Here is a 17171-nt window from a genome sequence, read left to right on the forward strand (position 1 = left end):
TCACACTGTAGAAATAACTATCTGTGCTGTACACGTGGGTTTGTGTTGGTTTCATTTGTTTGACTGAAGTGTACATGTATGTTTTACAGTGAGGATGTTCGTTCAGCCAACATCATCTGCAATGAGAATGACACACACTGCCTGGTGGTGGACAGAGAGTGAGTAGCTTGATGATGCTTTACATGGCATGTTATTTTCTACAGCTGAACACAATAGCTGACAATGTAGAGAATGATAATAAATCCTCAGTAAATAACAGGGATGTGCAGAGGGCCCAGTATTTGTGTTTGTATCTATATTTGTTGAGGCAGCAAAATTATTCATATCTGTATTTGTATTCGAATAATTAATTAATAATTTAATTTTAGGATATTAAACTGTTAAACAGTTCGGCGTGTAACGTGTAGAAAAGAACTTCAAAGGCGATTCTTGCGTTGCACTATTCATTTATTGCCTAATTTTTATAATCTAACTTTGTGGGAAGGACAAGTGTAACAACAGGTTATGGAGAGTCCCTTGTAAGCACTTTGCATGTGTCAGTAGCTCAGCTTTATCTCTGGGGAAATAAAGAAAATGTGCGTCATGTAGCAGGTAGATGTGACTCCCCTTGTTGAGACCTGCTGATAGACGTGACAGCGGAGCAGAGGAGAGAGACTGAGATAGCGATGTAACCGACCTGCATGCTGGTATTTGATGTTTTTTTTTCTTCCCGAAAACAAGTCATTTTTAAAATATTTGTACAAAATAAATATTAGTAAAAAAAAACCCACTATTTTTGCTTTTCCAAATAACGAATTTGTATTTGGGCTCACCCCTAGTTAATAAGCACATCTGCACCTTTATGAACTATTACTGTGGTTCACTCTTTAACAGCTGCTTCATATTCTTCCCAAGGATGGATTAAAGGGTGTTGAGGCTTCTATGGAGCCCCTCCTCTTATCTAACCCACTACCAATACTTTATACTCAAGCACAGTAGTGTGTAATCAAAATCTATCTGTTGATGTTTATATTAGTATTTCATATTCTGTACTTACTGTCATATGTGTGCATTTTTATTGAAATACTGCACTTTTCCATAGAGAAAATGTACTGTAGTTTTGACTAATATTTCTTTCAGATATGATAACATTGTACTCAACAAATAAATTGCTGAGATCTGGGAATGTGGCAACATTGCTAAATAAGAAACATGTCTGTTGTAAATGTACTGCAATTATAAACCACTTTACACTTCAAAAACATCCATCACAAGCATTAGGTTGACTTCCTGGTTTACCTTTGACCTACTGTACTTACTGTAGTTGTGTCCGCACAATTTTGTTGAACAATGGAGTCTTTCAGGTGCACTCACTTTCAGTTTGATCTCCAAATAAAGCGGTTTAGATCATCTGGACAGACCGTTGGCGCCATAACAACCTGTCTGACCTCCTGACTGCTCATGTTTCTTGACTCATCAGAATTTTTTTTAGCTAAATAACAGAAATGATGGTCAAAACCACAAAAGCAAGACCTAAGTTATAATAAACTAGAATTCATTTGGGGCCACTTTCAGTGGACTACATGAAGGAATTGAAAATTGTTGTAAATAGTTATATAGTTACATTTGGTTCTTCTAAAGAATTGGAGCAGTGATGTGGATTCTGCTAGTGAGCGGATTCCCTCTAAACAAAGATGCATGAACATTAGATCAGTTAAATCAACAAAACCAAATGCTCAATACATAAGGAGAAGGATTTTGGGGTGGTAAAGGGGCTGCAGCAGCAAACAGTATTGGCAGTGATGAGTGATGTTGAGAAGAATCAGGTTATGAATTATGCGCTGTACATGCATGTGCATGAATATCATTGAATGCTACTTATCTAAGATAGACACAGCTGATGAATGAGCCACTGATGGTGAAGCATGAATGATGAAGCTGATACATTAAGCTAATGCAAGCACAATGTCTGTCCTTTGCCTGATTTATCATTCAGATATATAAGGTAGCTAATGTAGGTGCTGATGTAGCATTCTACATCAGCATCTGCATGTGATAATCTATATTCACTACTCAACGCACACAATGCTGAAATAATTGTATTTTTATTCATTTATTTATTTATTGAATGGGACAGTGTGCAGTTTGAAACATTAAAGATGCACTGCACCAGAGTTAGCTTGAAGCTAATTTGCATCTGTAGTCTCCACTGTTCATGTTGCCTCCTCTCTCCAGCAACTTCAACCAGATGGTGGGAACTTATGAGGAGCTTCAGGCTTACCTGAAGGAATACGTGGAGGAGCTCTCCAGGAGTGATGAGAGGAGGAACGCTCTGTGAGTGCAGAATGACATAATGACACTGTCAACATGTTCTTTAAACTTGCCTGTAAGGGGACAATGGTGGTGACTTATTGCATGTGATTACACTGTTTGTCAGTTGGTGGTCATCCCTCCCCATGCAGCGTTATTAGAGATAAGCAGATAAATCAGCTGACAGTCTACTGAATGAAAGCAAATACTAAACACTTTCTTCAGTCTGGGCACCTTAGTGTCTCAGTGGTTAACTACTGAGGCCTAAATGTAGGACAAGGTTCAAATGTAATTGTCTTGCTCCTTCGTCAGGCCTCATTCACCTCAGATTGACTCTGCGGAAGCCCAGGAGCTGAGAAGGCTGCGGGAGAGGATTGCTCTCTTGCCTCCTCACCAGCCTTTCCAGGAGCTGGAGGTCATAGCCACGCTGGGCATGGGAGGATTTGGACGAGTGGAGCTGGTGAGCTGCAGCACCACAACACTACAAATATCATGTGTCATTAGTCAGCCCGATGCTTTACACTGGAAATGATTTAGTTGGGTTTTATTTACAGCTGATTTGACTCAGTATCGTAGTTTAAGACGTACGTACTTGCAAATATCCTGGACAGGGAAACAAGATGGACTGCATTCAAATCTGTGAAATATGACCTGGAAACACTTATATATACTGTATGAGATACATCATGTAGGCTAAAAAATGTCAGTTGCAGCATAATTTTAGTGTTGAAATAAAACTCCTGCACTGATCAATAATAACCAAACTGTAACACCTGAACAAGCCGCCAGGTTAGAGGCATCTGGCTGCAGGAGAAGCTTTACGATCGACTTCAAGGAACACAAGGACAAACATTAGAACATGACATGTATTGATTTTGTATTTCAAGAGAGTAATTGGGGGAGTTGAGCTCTTCCTTTTGGTCACATCAGTGCAGTTATAATTTTCTTCTAATTGCCTTTAAAGGAACTGCAGCCTCTAGCAATGGCTTTGACGTTAAGTCAACCTTCTGATTAGATTATTTCTGTTTATAATGTGACTTTATTAGTCAATCACTCACATTTTTTAAAAAACAAGTGAATGTGGGATAGACAACTCTGGTATACAGAGTTTAGCTAAGTGAGTTGGTTTTCTGCCAAATGAGTCAGATTACAAAGTGATCTAAGCTAAGCCGATCACAGATCATCACAAAATCAGTGTCTTTAAAATGTTTCTACATCATTAGGTGTAAACTAGAGCTGTTTCCCAATTCCAGACTACATATTGATTGTATACACTATGTACTATATACTGATCTTTATAGTATGCTGTTTTCTGCAGTAAGTATACTGTATAAGCAATAAACATACTTTACTGTTTGACTAACAGGAAATGATGTAATATGTGTGCGGTACAAAGGAAATCAAACTAAAGGTAGTGACTCAAAGACAATATTAAGTAAAGTTTTGTTTTCTGAGCTGTTTCACCACCATTCACTGTTAGATTTAATGTTTTGCAGCTGTGAGCAGTTCCTCCATTTTCTTTGTGCATTGTGTTGTGGGACAATGGTGTACATCTAGTGTGAACACTACATGCTTTAAACTTGTTTAGAATTTGTATGTAGTACGGATTTGGGATACAGAATCTTTTTGTTGTGATGGAGATCATTTGTGTAGATCAGTATGCTTGAATACTTACTTTCTGTTCAGTTCTTCTCTTATTAGGTATATATATATTATTTGTATAAGAATTGGTGACAAAGAATAGCAAAACTGGCACATATTTATGAAACTGTTACAGGTTTTAATGTTAATGTGTCTCTGATTTCATCTGGTGGCACACCTGATCCCCTCTGATGTTGAATTATATCTTTCTTACAATTTAAATAGGTTTAGATTTTGGCATTAATGAGAAGCACTAAGCTCAAATATGGTTGGTTTCAAAATTTAAATCAATTAGTGAAAGCGGATGCATTAATGTTTATCTAGGAAGACAATAGAATGGGTGCATGCATTTATATCCGCCCTGGTAGGAGTTTAACCCCAACACTGATTGGTAGTGGCTTTCTTTACTCAGTTAGCTCCTCTCTGCTGTTTCTCAGGTGAAGCTGAAGGACGAGGACATTACATTTGCTCTGAAGTGTATTAAGAAGAAGCACATTGTGGACACCAGACAGCAGGAGCACATCTACTCTGAGAAGAACATCCTTCAGCAAACCAACTCACCATTCATCATCAGGTGTGCCCCACGTACACACACATACAACATTACACTTTCAGCTTCAAGTGTCTCACACAAAGCAAGGGCTTATTTCTAAAGCCATTATATAATAGTACGACTGTGGTAAGATCTTATGTTGTTTTCCATAATGTGAGCATGTGGAAGCATATAGATGTTGAACAGAGGAGAATGGGATAGCCAACAGAAAACCTCTTCCAGACATCCAAAATTATTGGGAGTGGTTGCATTTTATTAAAATAATGCACCATTCGCCCTGAACAGTATTGAAATTAAAAGATATTTTATTATCAGTGCATGTCTATGATTAGTTTGCAATGGAACAAAACAAAAAAGTTGTCAAAATAACTGAATTTATGCTTATTCTACAAAGACATCCTAAAATAACGTGGACAAAGTTATTGGTGCCCTGTAGCTAAGCATGGTCAATGTAAAGGTTACAGGACCATCTCCAAAGAGCTTGATGTTCCTGTGAACACTGTTGCCAATATTATTAAGAAGTTTAAGGCCCATAGAACTGTAACCAACATCTCTGGACGTGGTCGCAAGAGGAATATTGGCCTGCGATTGAACAGAAGGATTCCTCGGATGGTCGAGAAAGAACCAAGGAAAACTTCAATACAGATCCGAGCTGATCCTCAAGTTCAAGTCACACCATCCTTTGCTGTCTGAATGAAAATGTGCTCCATGATAGAAGACCCAGGAAGACTGATCTGAATCTCATTGAACATCTGTGGAAAGAGCTGAAAGTTGAAGTTGGGAGATGGCACCCATCAAACCTGAGAGAACTGGAGCAGTTTGCTCAAGAAGAGTGGGCTGAACTACCAGTGGAGAAGTGTAGAAACCTTATTCAGAGTTACAGAAAGCGCTTGACTGCAGTTATTGTCTCCAAAGGCTGTGCTAGAAAATATAAAGTTAAGGGAACCAATATTTTTAGCCATGCCATATTCATTATTTTTATTGTATTAAATAATATGTTAAGTTGTAAATTAAAAGCAAAGTTTCAGTTATATTCAATGTGAAATAAAGAATGATGGATACCATATACTTCTGAGAATTTTTTTTTTTTTTTAAAAAAGGTGTAAGGGTACCAATATTTTCGGCCACGTCTGTATGCTCCTTCAGCAGAGAAGAAAATGAGAGCTGTTCTCAGTGGAGTTGCTAAGGAACATGCTGCAGAATGCAGCTGCCCTGAGATTTATCTGAACTATGACTTTAAAGAACAAAGGCCTTGAACAAGCAGTCTGTTGACTGTCATTCAGAGAGAGAAGCTCAGCCAAAATGTGATTTTCTCTCTCCTGTTTGTCTCACACCTCCTACTGTACCACTCAGTGTTTTACTTATTATTTCACGTCACTTACTGGTTTCCTGGTTTTCATGGGGTCTCAGGGTTTTTAGTTTTTATTTTAGATGCCAAATTCTCAGATGTTAAAATCTTTTATTGGACTGTAAACTTGCTTACTTAGAGAGGGAGTTAGTTTAGTTTAGAGCCTGCACCCAAGAATTTTCAAACTGGAATTACTACAGTTTTCTGCAGTCATTGTTTTATGTGAATGGCTGCATAGCAACTCTTCACTTTTTAAGTGAACAAAAATGTATAGGGCAATAAATGTGCATCATAAGGACATAGTGTGTACAGGATAAATACTGTATCACAACAATAATACTTGGCCATTGTAATAGTAATATTACATTATGTTATAATGACACACAAGAGTCTCTTGACTGTCTGTGCATCTGTTTCAGGTTGTTCCGAACATTTCGGGATGACAAGTTTGTCTACATGCTGCTGGAGGTGTGTCTTGGAGGAGAGCTGTGGACTGTGCTTCGGGACATGTGAGTGTAGGTCCTTTTGCTACATTAATAGCAACTACAACAAATGAAATATGCACATGTACAGTTATTGGTCACTGTAATCATTCCTCCTCTCCTTGGTGGTCATGAAAGGTGATCTCTTTCTGCACTGTAAAAGCAGCAGCAATGAACCTTCATGTGACTGCCAGGATGAACATACCCACTTGACTTGTTTAACTCAGATGGCTGAAGCTTTATTGTACTTGTGCTATGAAGGGATTCACAGCTAGTATGTAGAAGAAGAATGATTACAGTCATCAGTTCTTTCCCTGTCCATATGGCACAAGAGTATTGTTAAATCAAAATCTATCCTTTAAAGCTGTACTTAGCATTTTCATTGCTTTGGCAGCCTCAAAAGGTAGCAGGGGTTAGTGAAGGCTTCATTGCTCACTAATCCTGTTTATAGAGCATCTGTCTACTTTAGTCTCCTACAAAACTCTAAATAATGTCTATAAGTGAAGAGGCACTGATTGGAAGATGGCAGAGTTTGAGTTGTTACCTCTCCCCATGTGGGACACTTCTGGGTAGGGAGTGTTATATTCATAACCAAAGGTGACATGCAGTCTGTCCAAGAGACTAAAAGCTGGTATGCAGAGTGACTCTGGGTCAGAAGACAGAATAGCTCAATTCCTCAAAAACCAAACTATTCCCTTAATTAGAGTCATTTTAAAGCTGCTGTGTCTGTCTTTCCATTTCCATTTCATAAAGACACTATTGCAGACAGCACAAAACAAACCCTGTCCAGATATAACCTTGGGATACTGAGTCCCAATACATAGACTGTATCAGTTCTTAGCAGAATTGCTTCATTTTTCTACAAAAACATATGTTATCAGAATAATATGCTGCAATAACATAACAAGACTTAGGAGGATACTTACAAAGCCTGCCACAAATTACTGTTGGGCGCAAAATTTTTCATCACTTTTGCAATTTTTCTATTTATCAGGTTATTTACTACAACTACAGCACTAAATTAGATCTGATACCAGGTTCTTTTGACACATATTATGCACATCTTGAAAACAATGGAGCACAAAAGAAAGCGCGTCCTGCTGTTGCACTTGGAATATTGATACAATACAGAGGACATTTTTGTAACTCAAAGAGTGCATTCATCCAGCAAAGCTTGAAGTTACGTAGCCTGATGTTTACAGCCCAACAAAAAGATGAATGAATATATGTGTTATGAAAAATAATTGTGGGAGATTATTAGATAAACCTGTGAACTCCTTTAACTAGATTATTGCTGTAAACAGATACAAATAATATAACATGCATATTTATTGGCCTCAGTATTACTGGCTGCTTCAGTCATTTCATACTGGACTGCACCTGCTATGAACCATTAACAGGACAAATAAGAAGGAGGCAACTGCAGGAAACAGAAAGGTACAATGATGTGAAAAATAACAGCCAGCATCGCTGATCCTTTGTACAGTGTTGTGGTGCTGAGCTCTAGTAAAGTCACTTTATAATGCAGCTTTTAATTTTGTTTGTTGTGTTTGTCTCTCTCGCTCTCTCTCTCTCTCTCTCTCTCTCTCTCTCTCTCTCTCTCTCCCTGTTTCTCCCTGCTACAGTCTCTTTCCCTCCCTGTGTGTATGATAAAACCTGATTTCTGCAAACATTAAATTCTCTGTGCGGTCCTTTAGTAAATAACAACAAATATCATTTTGAATGTAAAGTGCCTAAAAAGGGACACAAATCCTTTGTAAATGTACCTGAGATGGTAACTGGTGGTTACTATCTCAGTTTGCTCAGAGTCCATGGTGATTGTCAGGTGGTTCTGCTGGATATTAAGTCACAACTGACCCTCCTAATCTTGTCCACTAATCTGCTCTGCGTATTCACAAGACATTAATTTATTGATGTTTTCCTCTCCTACCAGGAGTTATTTTGAGGAATCCACAGCCAGATTCTGTACTGGTTGTGTCTTAGAGGCCTTTGATTACCTCCATACCATGGGCATCGTCTACAGAGACCTGAAACCTGAAAACCTTCTCCTGGATGCTGAGGGTTATGTCAAAATGGTAAGCCACATGTTATAATGGTTGCTAGAGTGATGGCCTTTAAATAATAGTACTTGTCAGAGACCAAGCAAGTCAGGCATAAGACACACAGTGAAATTCAAGGGTTCTATTTACCAAAATTTTAATGTTCATGACAAACAATCACTTCAACTGAAATGTGAACATTTAACAGGCAAAATAATGCAGCTCTTTCTTGCCTCCTATGAACTGAGGTCTAAATCAGAAATTGCGCTACAAGCCTAAGCGATGAACATACTGAGATGACTCACAAAGACACAAAAGGGGAACTTTTATACCTTTCTGGCCAGGCAATGAACACAAGAAGGGGGGAACAGAGAAATACTAGGCCTATACATTACAAAAAAATAAAGGAATACCATTAGCATTAGCTGTAAATAGTTTCTCAGTTTAATCCACAAGATCCTAACTCATTGCTAATGATTAATAAAATTGTTTTATGAAACAATGTGTCACAGTTTAATTGTAAATTACTAGTTTTAACATCACCTAATGACAACAAAGAGTCAAAAGAAATTGTTTGGGAGGGCACAGCTCAACCTAAGAGACATGTAACTGGGCTATCACAGTACTCAGTAGCATTATTTCTGACATATCTCCCTAATTCCTCTACATTTCCTCAGGCAGACTTTGGCTTTGCTAAAAAGATCGGCCTTGGAAAGAAGACTTGGACATTCTGTGGGACCCCGGAGTACGTAGCCCCAGAAGTTATCATGAACAAAGGCCATGACTTTGGAGCTGATTGCTGGTCTTTGGGAATCCTCATATTTGAACTTCTCACTGGCAAGTAAGTCAGTAAGATATGTTGTGATTTGTCTAACTCAGAGAAAAAATCATTTTGAAGTTGTCTGTGGCTGTGAGTGTGACACATCATATCTCATTTGTTTAATTTGTACACAAACAGAAATGTAAGAATGACAGTGGTTTTAGGGGGAGTTAAGTGCTAGAATTATTTCTCGCTGAACAATGCTGGCTGCAGTCACTTTGTGCTTGTAGGCACAGTGCAAGTCCACTCATATGAAGAGATTTGTTCAAGAAAATGTGTGGCATTCATCAATTTTCAATCAAATGTACAAATGAAAGTTAGAAGTGGTCCAGACCTGTCGCCCAGACCCCCTCACAGAAAAAAGTGAGTTTTAGGATAAGAATAAAAGAATGTTCTTGTGTGAGGCCCAATGAGGTTGCAAGTTTGGTAACAATGTCCCCAAACCAAAACCTGTGCTCACTGATTATCTAGAAACCCACACTGTGCTGCGCAGAAATGATGTTGTTGTCATTGTGGTAAATAGAGATGGGTATTGTTAGGATTGTTAAGATTTTATCAATACTCTTATCAGTTCATTTTCATTACTAAATAATTGCTTTTTAAAAAGTATATTATTTAAGAAAAGAGTAATTTCAGAACAGGATTAGAATTGATTTATATTTTAAATATAACAATATGTAACAGCAAAGTAACTATACAAACTCAATAATATCTCACTGAAAACAAATCTAAAATGTCAATGAAATAAATAATATTCCTGACATCAAAATACTGAGTGAAGTTTAGAATGAATGAAGAACACAGACATCAGTCACTGTCAGTCATTCCTCTGTTCTTCCTCTGTTGAGGAGGAACCGATTTTTAAATGGATGACAAATGTTTCCATTTGTCATCAGGCAGTCCCATTCCCAAGTCATCCTCCCATGTTCTTTTGGGACTGATAGAGACATCAGGATTTAAAGAGCATATTAAATTATAAATAACTGATGTGAGATGTCTTTGACAAGACCAAGATTCAGAAGAGTCAATTTTAGAGTCAGGAGGGCGACTGGGGAAGTGAGGAAATTGCTTCTGGACAAACTGCCTGATCTGGAAAAAATGAAAACAGGTGGCTATTAGGGAGGCCAAATTTCAGTGAGAGTTCAGTGAAGGACAGGAAAACTTCATTGTTGTAAAGTTCAGAGATAGAGGTAATGCCTCTATCTCTCAATGATGGAAGATAATGATTCCGACCAAGTGCGAAATGTGGGGTCAAGGCAAGATGGTTCAAATAGATGGTTATTGTGAACCAAAGCTAATGTAGAAGACCTATGTTGGCAGAAATTTACAAAATTTGGTCCATATTTTAATGGAGTGGGTAACATCTGGGCTTTCACTGATATTAGTGACAGCCAGAGATCAACATAACAGGAACATAACAGAGAAAGAAAAATGAGATGATAGGAGCTCCATACAGGTCCAAACTGGTATGTATGGCCACATCTTTTCCAATAGAGCAATTTCTCAATATTTCATGCCCAGTAGTATTGAATAAAGTTGGGCGGTGCTAAACCACTCCTGTCCTTGGGAAGCTGGAGAGCTGTTCTCCTAATATGGGCTGGTTTGTTGCCCCATAAAATGAGGATATAATTTTGTCCAGTTTGAAAGAAAAACAATTTCTTACGAACAATGGGACATGCTGAAAGAGGTATGAAAATTTAGGTAGAACAAAAATCTTGATCAGACTGACACTAACTACCAGAGACAAGGTAGACCACCTATTCAGATATTTCTTACACTTTTCAAATAGGGGGAAGGAATTTTTGTGAAATATGTTATTGAATGACTTGGTAATGAAAACACCCTCTTGTATTTCCTGAATAGATATAGGGTCACCCCGTCCTCTGGCAAGATTCTTGTCAACTTTAAGGAAGGGAAACTGATCAAGAGGGTTGTCGTCTTCCCAAATATCAGGAGAGAATCTGAAGTGTAAAATTCTGAGTAATAGATAGAAAATAACTCATTTACTCCCACAAGGTTGGAGATGATTTCACCTGCTGGGGATCTGAGTCTAAGAATCGGTCTGGAGGCCAAGGCTGTGCAGGCTTGGTGGACCAGAAGTTTGCCCGCTTTATCATCCATCTCAAAGAAATGCTGTTACGAGTTTGAACGCAGGAACATTTGTTTTTGTTCACGTAATTCGCGCAAGTTTGGCCGCGGGATCATTTGTGCTTATTCGCCCCAAACAGCCAGTGAGCAATGGCAGGCACCAACTAGTCCCCACCTGGACAATGGGAGCCAGCCAGTGATGTTACTGAAGCTCAGCCTGCCTACTAGCTCAGGCCTCCTGCTAACAACATTCATACAACATTCAACAACATTCTGAAGTTGAATATTTTCAACTTGCGCGAATAAGCTTACATGTGAATTTCTCGTCATTTGCAATGCAAATTTTGCATATTTGCACCATTCACAGCGAGTTATTCACGCCATTCGCAGTGCCCAGCGCAAATACATGCGAATTTGCGTCTATTCACGTCTTTACATTGGCTTTATATGTAATCTCAACGCGCGAAAAATTTGCTTCACATTTGGTGTGAACACAACATTAGGCTACATACACACATCTTTTGTTTTAGCTAGTTCATAACAATTCGCTATTAGCCTAACTAGCACACTGTGGTTGTGCAAAACATACCTGCAGTGAATGAGAGACTGTGGGCTAAGCAGATAAAAATATCGCTTTTCTACATGTTCATGCTTGTTGAACAGGTGGTTTGATAAAGTACGTATTGGCTTTTTACTTGTGAAGGTTTTATTGCACTTACAGTAACAAGTGTAGTTGTCATCAACTTGATAAATCTGTTTCACTGTCTCCACTGCAGCCTCTCTGCTCTGCTGTCTGCTCTGTGTGTTTGTATGTGTGTTGTGTGCAGGAGCTGAGCCCCGCCCTCGGTCAAACACAGAGAGCAGAGGAGAGAACAGAGAGGAGAGATTGCGGCACGACCATAAGTTACACCAAAACGCAAAAAAGTATTGTTAAAAGAACTGACCTTAAAAATACCCTGGGTTCTTAAAATTTTAGCACCGGTTCCAATTCATAACTAGGTTTCAAGAGACATCCCTAGTGGTTAACATTTCTGTCTGTGCACAGGTTAAATACAATTAACAGGCATGTTAATCAGTGAGCTTTAGAGGTATTGGTGTGTTTTTGAACTTTGGACAGAGCCAGGCTAGCTGTTCCCCCCGTCTTTGTGCTAAGATAGATGTATTTTCCAGAATGTTGAACTTCCTTTAAGAATGAATAGAAATTCATATGGGTGATTTTGCATGAAGCCCATTGTGTTTGAATACCAGGTGTGTTACCACATAATGACAATGAACTGACATTTGCATTACAGATTTTCAAGTCATTCAGTATTGCACTGTTTTTAAACAGACCAGTCTTCATTTTTATCTTTGCAATGAACAGGAAAAATAAGACCCTGTTTTCTCTCCAGCCCCCCCTTTGCTGGCTCAGACCCCATAAAGATCTACACCATGGTCCTCCACGGCATTGAGAAAGTGGACTTCCCTAAGAGAATAGGCAAGCGTCCAGACGACCTCATCAGGAGACTCTGCAAGTACGGTGACGCACCAGCCTATATTAGATACAAGGATAATTAATGCTGCTCAGTGACATTTAAACAGACATAATCAGAGATGTGGAGCACACCAGGCAGCATCATTTAGAATAATGACCTGATGATTATGTTGCAGTGATGTTACACCACAGCTGAGAACAACAGTCACACTGATGTGGGTCTAATCCACATTGGTCATACACTTCTGTGTTCTGCTGCAGTTATTAAGCCATGTGCTTGACTGATTCAGTAATGTGTGTCCTGGTGAAGTTTCCTGGCTGTTCCACAGGTCTATTAAACCTGACATGTACGGCCCTCTCTTTCCCTCTCAGACTAAACCCAGTGGATAGGCTGGGAAACAAAAAGAATGGCATCATTGACATCAAGAAACACAAGTAGGTCTCACTCTCCAAATCACATCAACATCATTATAAACTCATGCTGTGGAGCCAAACAGTGTTCACACCAACATTATCTTAAACATTGTAAATTCTAGTAAAGTTGGCATGTGTGTGTGTGTGTTTATTGAAGGTGGTTCCAAGGCTTCAACTGGGAGGGTTTGAGGCGTCACAAACTCTCATCTCCACTGAAGAGAGAGGTGAGATTAGCCTTTGTTTCCTGAGTGTGAACAAGCAGACAGCCAGTACTACACTGCATTTATATTAAAAACATTTCAGTTTATTGTAATTGTCTTTTTATGACATGCAGGAATAGTAAAAATGTTAGCCTGTGAGCCTGTGTGCAGTATTATCCACATCATATGACAGTAAGATGACAAATCCTTATGATTTTTAATAGAAGAGATTTAAAAATAAATAACACAACTTTGTAGCAGGGCTTTAGTTAAGACAGTCTTCAGACTGATGTATGTTCTATACTGTTGTCTTGTTGTTCATAGTGAGAGTCAACTGGTAAACCTATATTAACTCATTAATCTTTCAGATTTTGAAAAGTTTGAAAGCAACAGGAAACATCTAGTGGTGTAGTCTATTAACAAGGAGGTGTCTGTAAGTTAAGATTTGGTAATGTTGCTTTACTTGCACATATTCTGTTGACCATCCTCCAAATCCAGCTCAGCACACACCTCATACCTACTAGCAGACTGATGACATCACTGAAAATCACTGCAAAAACAAAGAGAAAAGACTAATTTACTTAGCAGTTTGCACTTTGTGACTTCTTCCACAGAATTTTAGAGAAACCTGTATTTAAATGTGTGTAAATAACAACAATAACAGCAAAACAGTGAGGAGATATTAAAGAATACTGTGTGTCTGTGGTGGACAGACAGCAAACTGTCAGAAGAGCAGCTGCTCCAGTCTGCTCCAACAGACAACTGGAGTCAATCTAGACAAAGATAGTAATAGATGAGACCACTGACCAAGATTCTAGATGTAGAAAAACGATGTGTTGATTACTACAGTGCTGCTATGTCAGGGTATCTGCAGGTCTTGCATTGAATTTTAGATTCCCCAAGAAAGAGCCTTAGAAGATATTAAAAGTAAATTCCATTTACAAAAGTCTTAAATATGTTCTTTTGACTGCTGTGTTGGTTATAAAATGTGTTTGCATGTGGTTGTGGGCTATGAAACTGATTCGACAGTGGAAGGTGCTGCAGGAAGCTCTTTGATCCTTTTTTGTGGTGTCACTACTGCAGCTACAGTAGCTAGGAAGCTCATCCACTCACAATGTGTTAATTTCAGCAAAAACTTAAGGTAATTAATCACTTTTCATTGGTTAATCCGTTGATCCATCAATTTTTATCCAGGTCCAGGTTGCTTTGATTTAATTAATTATATCAAGAGGAAATATTGTTATATACTGCTGGGAAGAAACATGTGATGTAATGATAAATAGTTGCAGGTATTGTTGTCCTTATCCTGGTTTTCCATCATACTTTCATACTGTGGCCGGTATCACTGTGAAAAAGGTATTAAATTGCATTCTATGTGATATTACAAAAGGTCTGATATGATTTATATGCTTAAGATACATGTCTAAAAATGAAATATAATATGTGGCTGCTCTGGCTGTGCTTGAAAAATAGGAAAAATAATCATTCCTAAATATTTTGACGTAAAAACAGACAAACCTCTTTGATCTAAATATCATTCTGCAGTCCCAACACAAAAGTCTTCCTTCAAATGAAAAGAGCACTCTGTTACTTAGATTTATATCCTCTCAGCTGTTTACATGTATACATGTCATTATGCAAATTGAAGTAGCCCCATTAATTATAAGGATGTGCACTGAGAGGGGAATCCAGCTCTTGTGAATGATCACATGCTGAAAAAGTATAATGATTTCATTTGTTTGTGCAGCTGAGGGGGCCAATGGATCACAGTCACTTTGACATCTTTCCTCCGGACACAGAGGAGCCTCCTGATGAGCTGTCTGGATGGGATAAAGACTTCTGAAGACTCCGATCATACACAGTCTGTGCAACAACTACACATCTGGCTTTTGAAGCAGCAATGAGTTAGCAAGCTAACTCCTGAAGCTTTGGCTGACTTGAAATGGAGCACGTCACCATGGTAACTGAGAATGAACATGCAGCCTGCTACTGTAAAACCTGTACTGTAAAAATTTGTCTGTTCATACTACTTCCTTTTCCCTGTTTACCTTTGCTGCTTCAACAGCCACATCATGCTGCAGTGATCAGTACTTCCATCACACCCTGTCTGTACTGGACTTGCTTTGTGAGAAGCCATTTGTTTTTCTAAATCCCACATCAGCAAGACAGCGGATAGTCTATGACAGCCTCCATGGAACAACATTTTAAATCTTCTCATTTTTCACAGTTTTTAAAACCAGCCTTGCACATGTTATGTATTATTTTCACAGGTAATAAAATTACAAAATGTGTTGTTGCTTTATATAATATTTTCAAGGTCTTTGTCATTTAAATAAATAAATGTGTCACATATTATATGAATGATATGTCTTGGTTTCTAATGAATTATAATAAAAAGCATAATTTATTAAACGTCACCCTGAAAGAATTTCATCAGCTGGGGTTAGGGTTAGGGTGTTTTAATGTTCTATAATTATATATATGGCCTAAACAGAGGCTTATCTACAAGAATATCATTCTTTGAAAGAGTACTACTTTGTCAATTTGGCACCAAGCTTTGCTATAAACATATGTTGACAGTGGTCAGACAAAAAGCCTAAGCGCAGGATTTACAAGGGAATTAACATTGTATTTTCATTGAGGTTGTGACTACAATATGCATGCATGTCTGAAGCGTATGGCACAAATGCATTTCGGGTGTGTCGAAAATCACTTTTACTAGTTTAATGGTGGAAAAAATGGTCGTAGTGCCAGACGCATGGTTCAAAAGGGCTGTCCTTAGTCTCTTAATTACTCGTGGTTGTGTTTGGGGCATAACATGCAACAAACTAATGAAAGTGTCATCTTCCATTCCCCTGAAAAGCCAGGTGCACTTGCACCTTGGCGGATTGCTATTATAATGGCGCATTTGCCAAGTAATAAGAAGGTACGCTTCTCTGCAGAGACAACGGATCTGCTCATTCACAAAGTGAAAGTGCACGATCCATAACAAGCACACTGTCCCCTGCTGCTCCTGGACCCTCCCTCCCCAGCAGCAGCTGGGAGCTGTCCAGAGTTCTTGCCTTTTTTAGTTTAATCATTGTTTTCACCTCATTTATTTCTTCAGCTGTTCCTCATGTCCTCATGTATTGATGTAGCAGGAAAGTCCATCCGAGTCTGATCCATTGTTGATATCCGTTTGCTGGGTCTTGACAGACAACCACAATCTGACCAGTCTGTTTAAATACTTATGTGTATTGCCACGATTCAGTCAAATAATTAGACAATTTCATCCATCATTACTGCAATTAGCTAATTCTGATAAATATGATGACTAATCATTAGGACATGTAGTTTTTTAAAATATGTTAATTTACATAATAATACTCTTTCACATTGTAATCCTTTTATTTGTAATCTTTTGCATGTTTGTGCGCTGCTGCACGTTTCTGTGTGTGTAACAAGCATGGTGTACGTGTGTTGTGCATCTGCCTATTTTTTTTTTAGGTTTTTGTTGGTCAATCATGCAATCGCTTTCCACTGCCTCAAGATGTCAATGTGCCAACAATGTGCCTGACCACACCTCATTTTAAGACCAACACACCTATGGGCACTCAGATGGGCGCAAGTGTATTTGCTATTTAAACAACGTGGGCGCTGGACGGGAATTTGAAATAGCAAAGACACTTGCGTCACACTTGGCGCCACTTTGCACCAGGTGTAAGATAGGGTCCATAATGTTTATGTTCTTAGTTTAATAAACCAGTTAACACAAAGTACAGCTGAGGCTGATGGGAATGTTATTATGTAGTTTTGTAGGTATTTGGTCATACACTAAAGTATT

At 38.5% G+C, this 17171-nt stretch overlaps 1 protein-coding gene across 2 annotated transcripts in view; it reads left to right on the top strand.

The window, feature by feature from the left end:
- Window positions 1–15666, top strand: part of LOC121911789 (cGMP-dependent protein kinase 2) — a 32040-nt gene extending 16374 nt beyond the window's left edge. Inside the window, exons 10-21 of one of the 2 annotated variants that reach the window (XR_006099951.1) lie at window positions 90–158; window positions 2215–2313; window positions 2602–2749; window positions 4368–4504; window positions 6251–6340; window positions 8247–8388; window positions 9030–9193; window positions 12652–12774; window positions 13107–13169; window positions 13306–13372; window positions 15096–15308; window positions 15414–15666. Coding sequence is in view for 1 of the 2 variants with exons in the window: in XM_042433641.1 (XP_042289575.1) it covers window positions 90–158; window positions 2215–2313; window positions 2602–2749; window positions 4368–4504; window positions 6251–6340; window positions 8247–8388; window positions 9030–9193; window positions 12652–12774; window positions 13107–13169; window positions 13306–13372; window positions 15096–15191 (1198 nt within the window). In the remaining variant the exon portion in view is untranslated. Of the gene's footprint in view, window positions 1–89; window positions 159–2214; window positions 2314–2601; window positions 2750–4367; window positions 4505–6250; window positions 6341–8246; window positions 8389–9029; window positions 9194–12651; window positions 12775–13106; window positions 13170–13305; window positions 13373–15095 lie in introns of both variants that reach the window. The other variant, XM_042433641.1, reaches the window with a different exon arrangement.
- The last annotated feature ends 1505 nt before the right edge of the window (window positions 15667–17171 follow it).

This window comes from Thunnus maccoyii, chromosome 14 (genome assembly GCF_910596095.1).
Source record: "Thunnus maccoyii chromosome 14, fThuMac1.1, whole genome shotgun sequence".
Lineage (NCBI taxonomy): Eukaryota > Metazoa > Chordata > Actinopteri > Scombriformes > Scombridae > Thunnus > Thunnus maccoyii.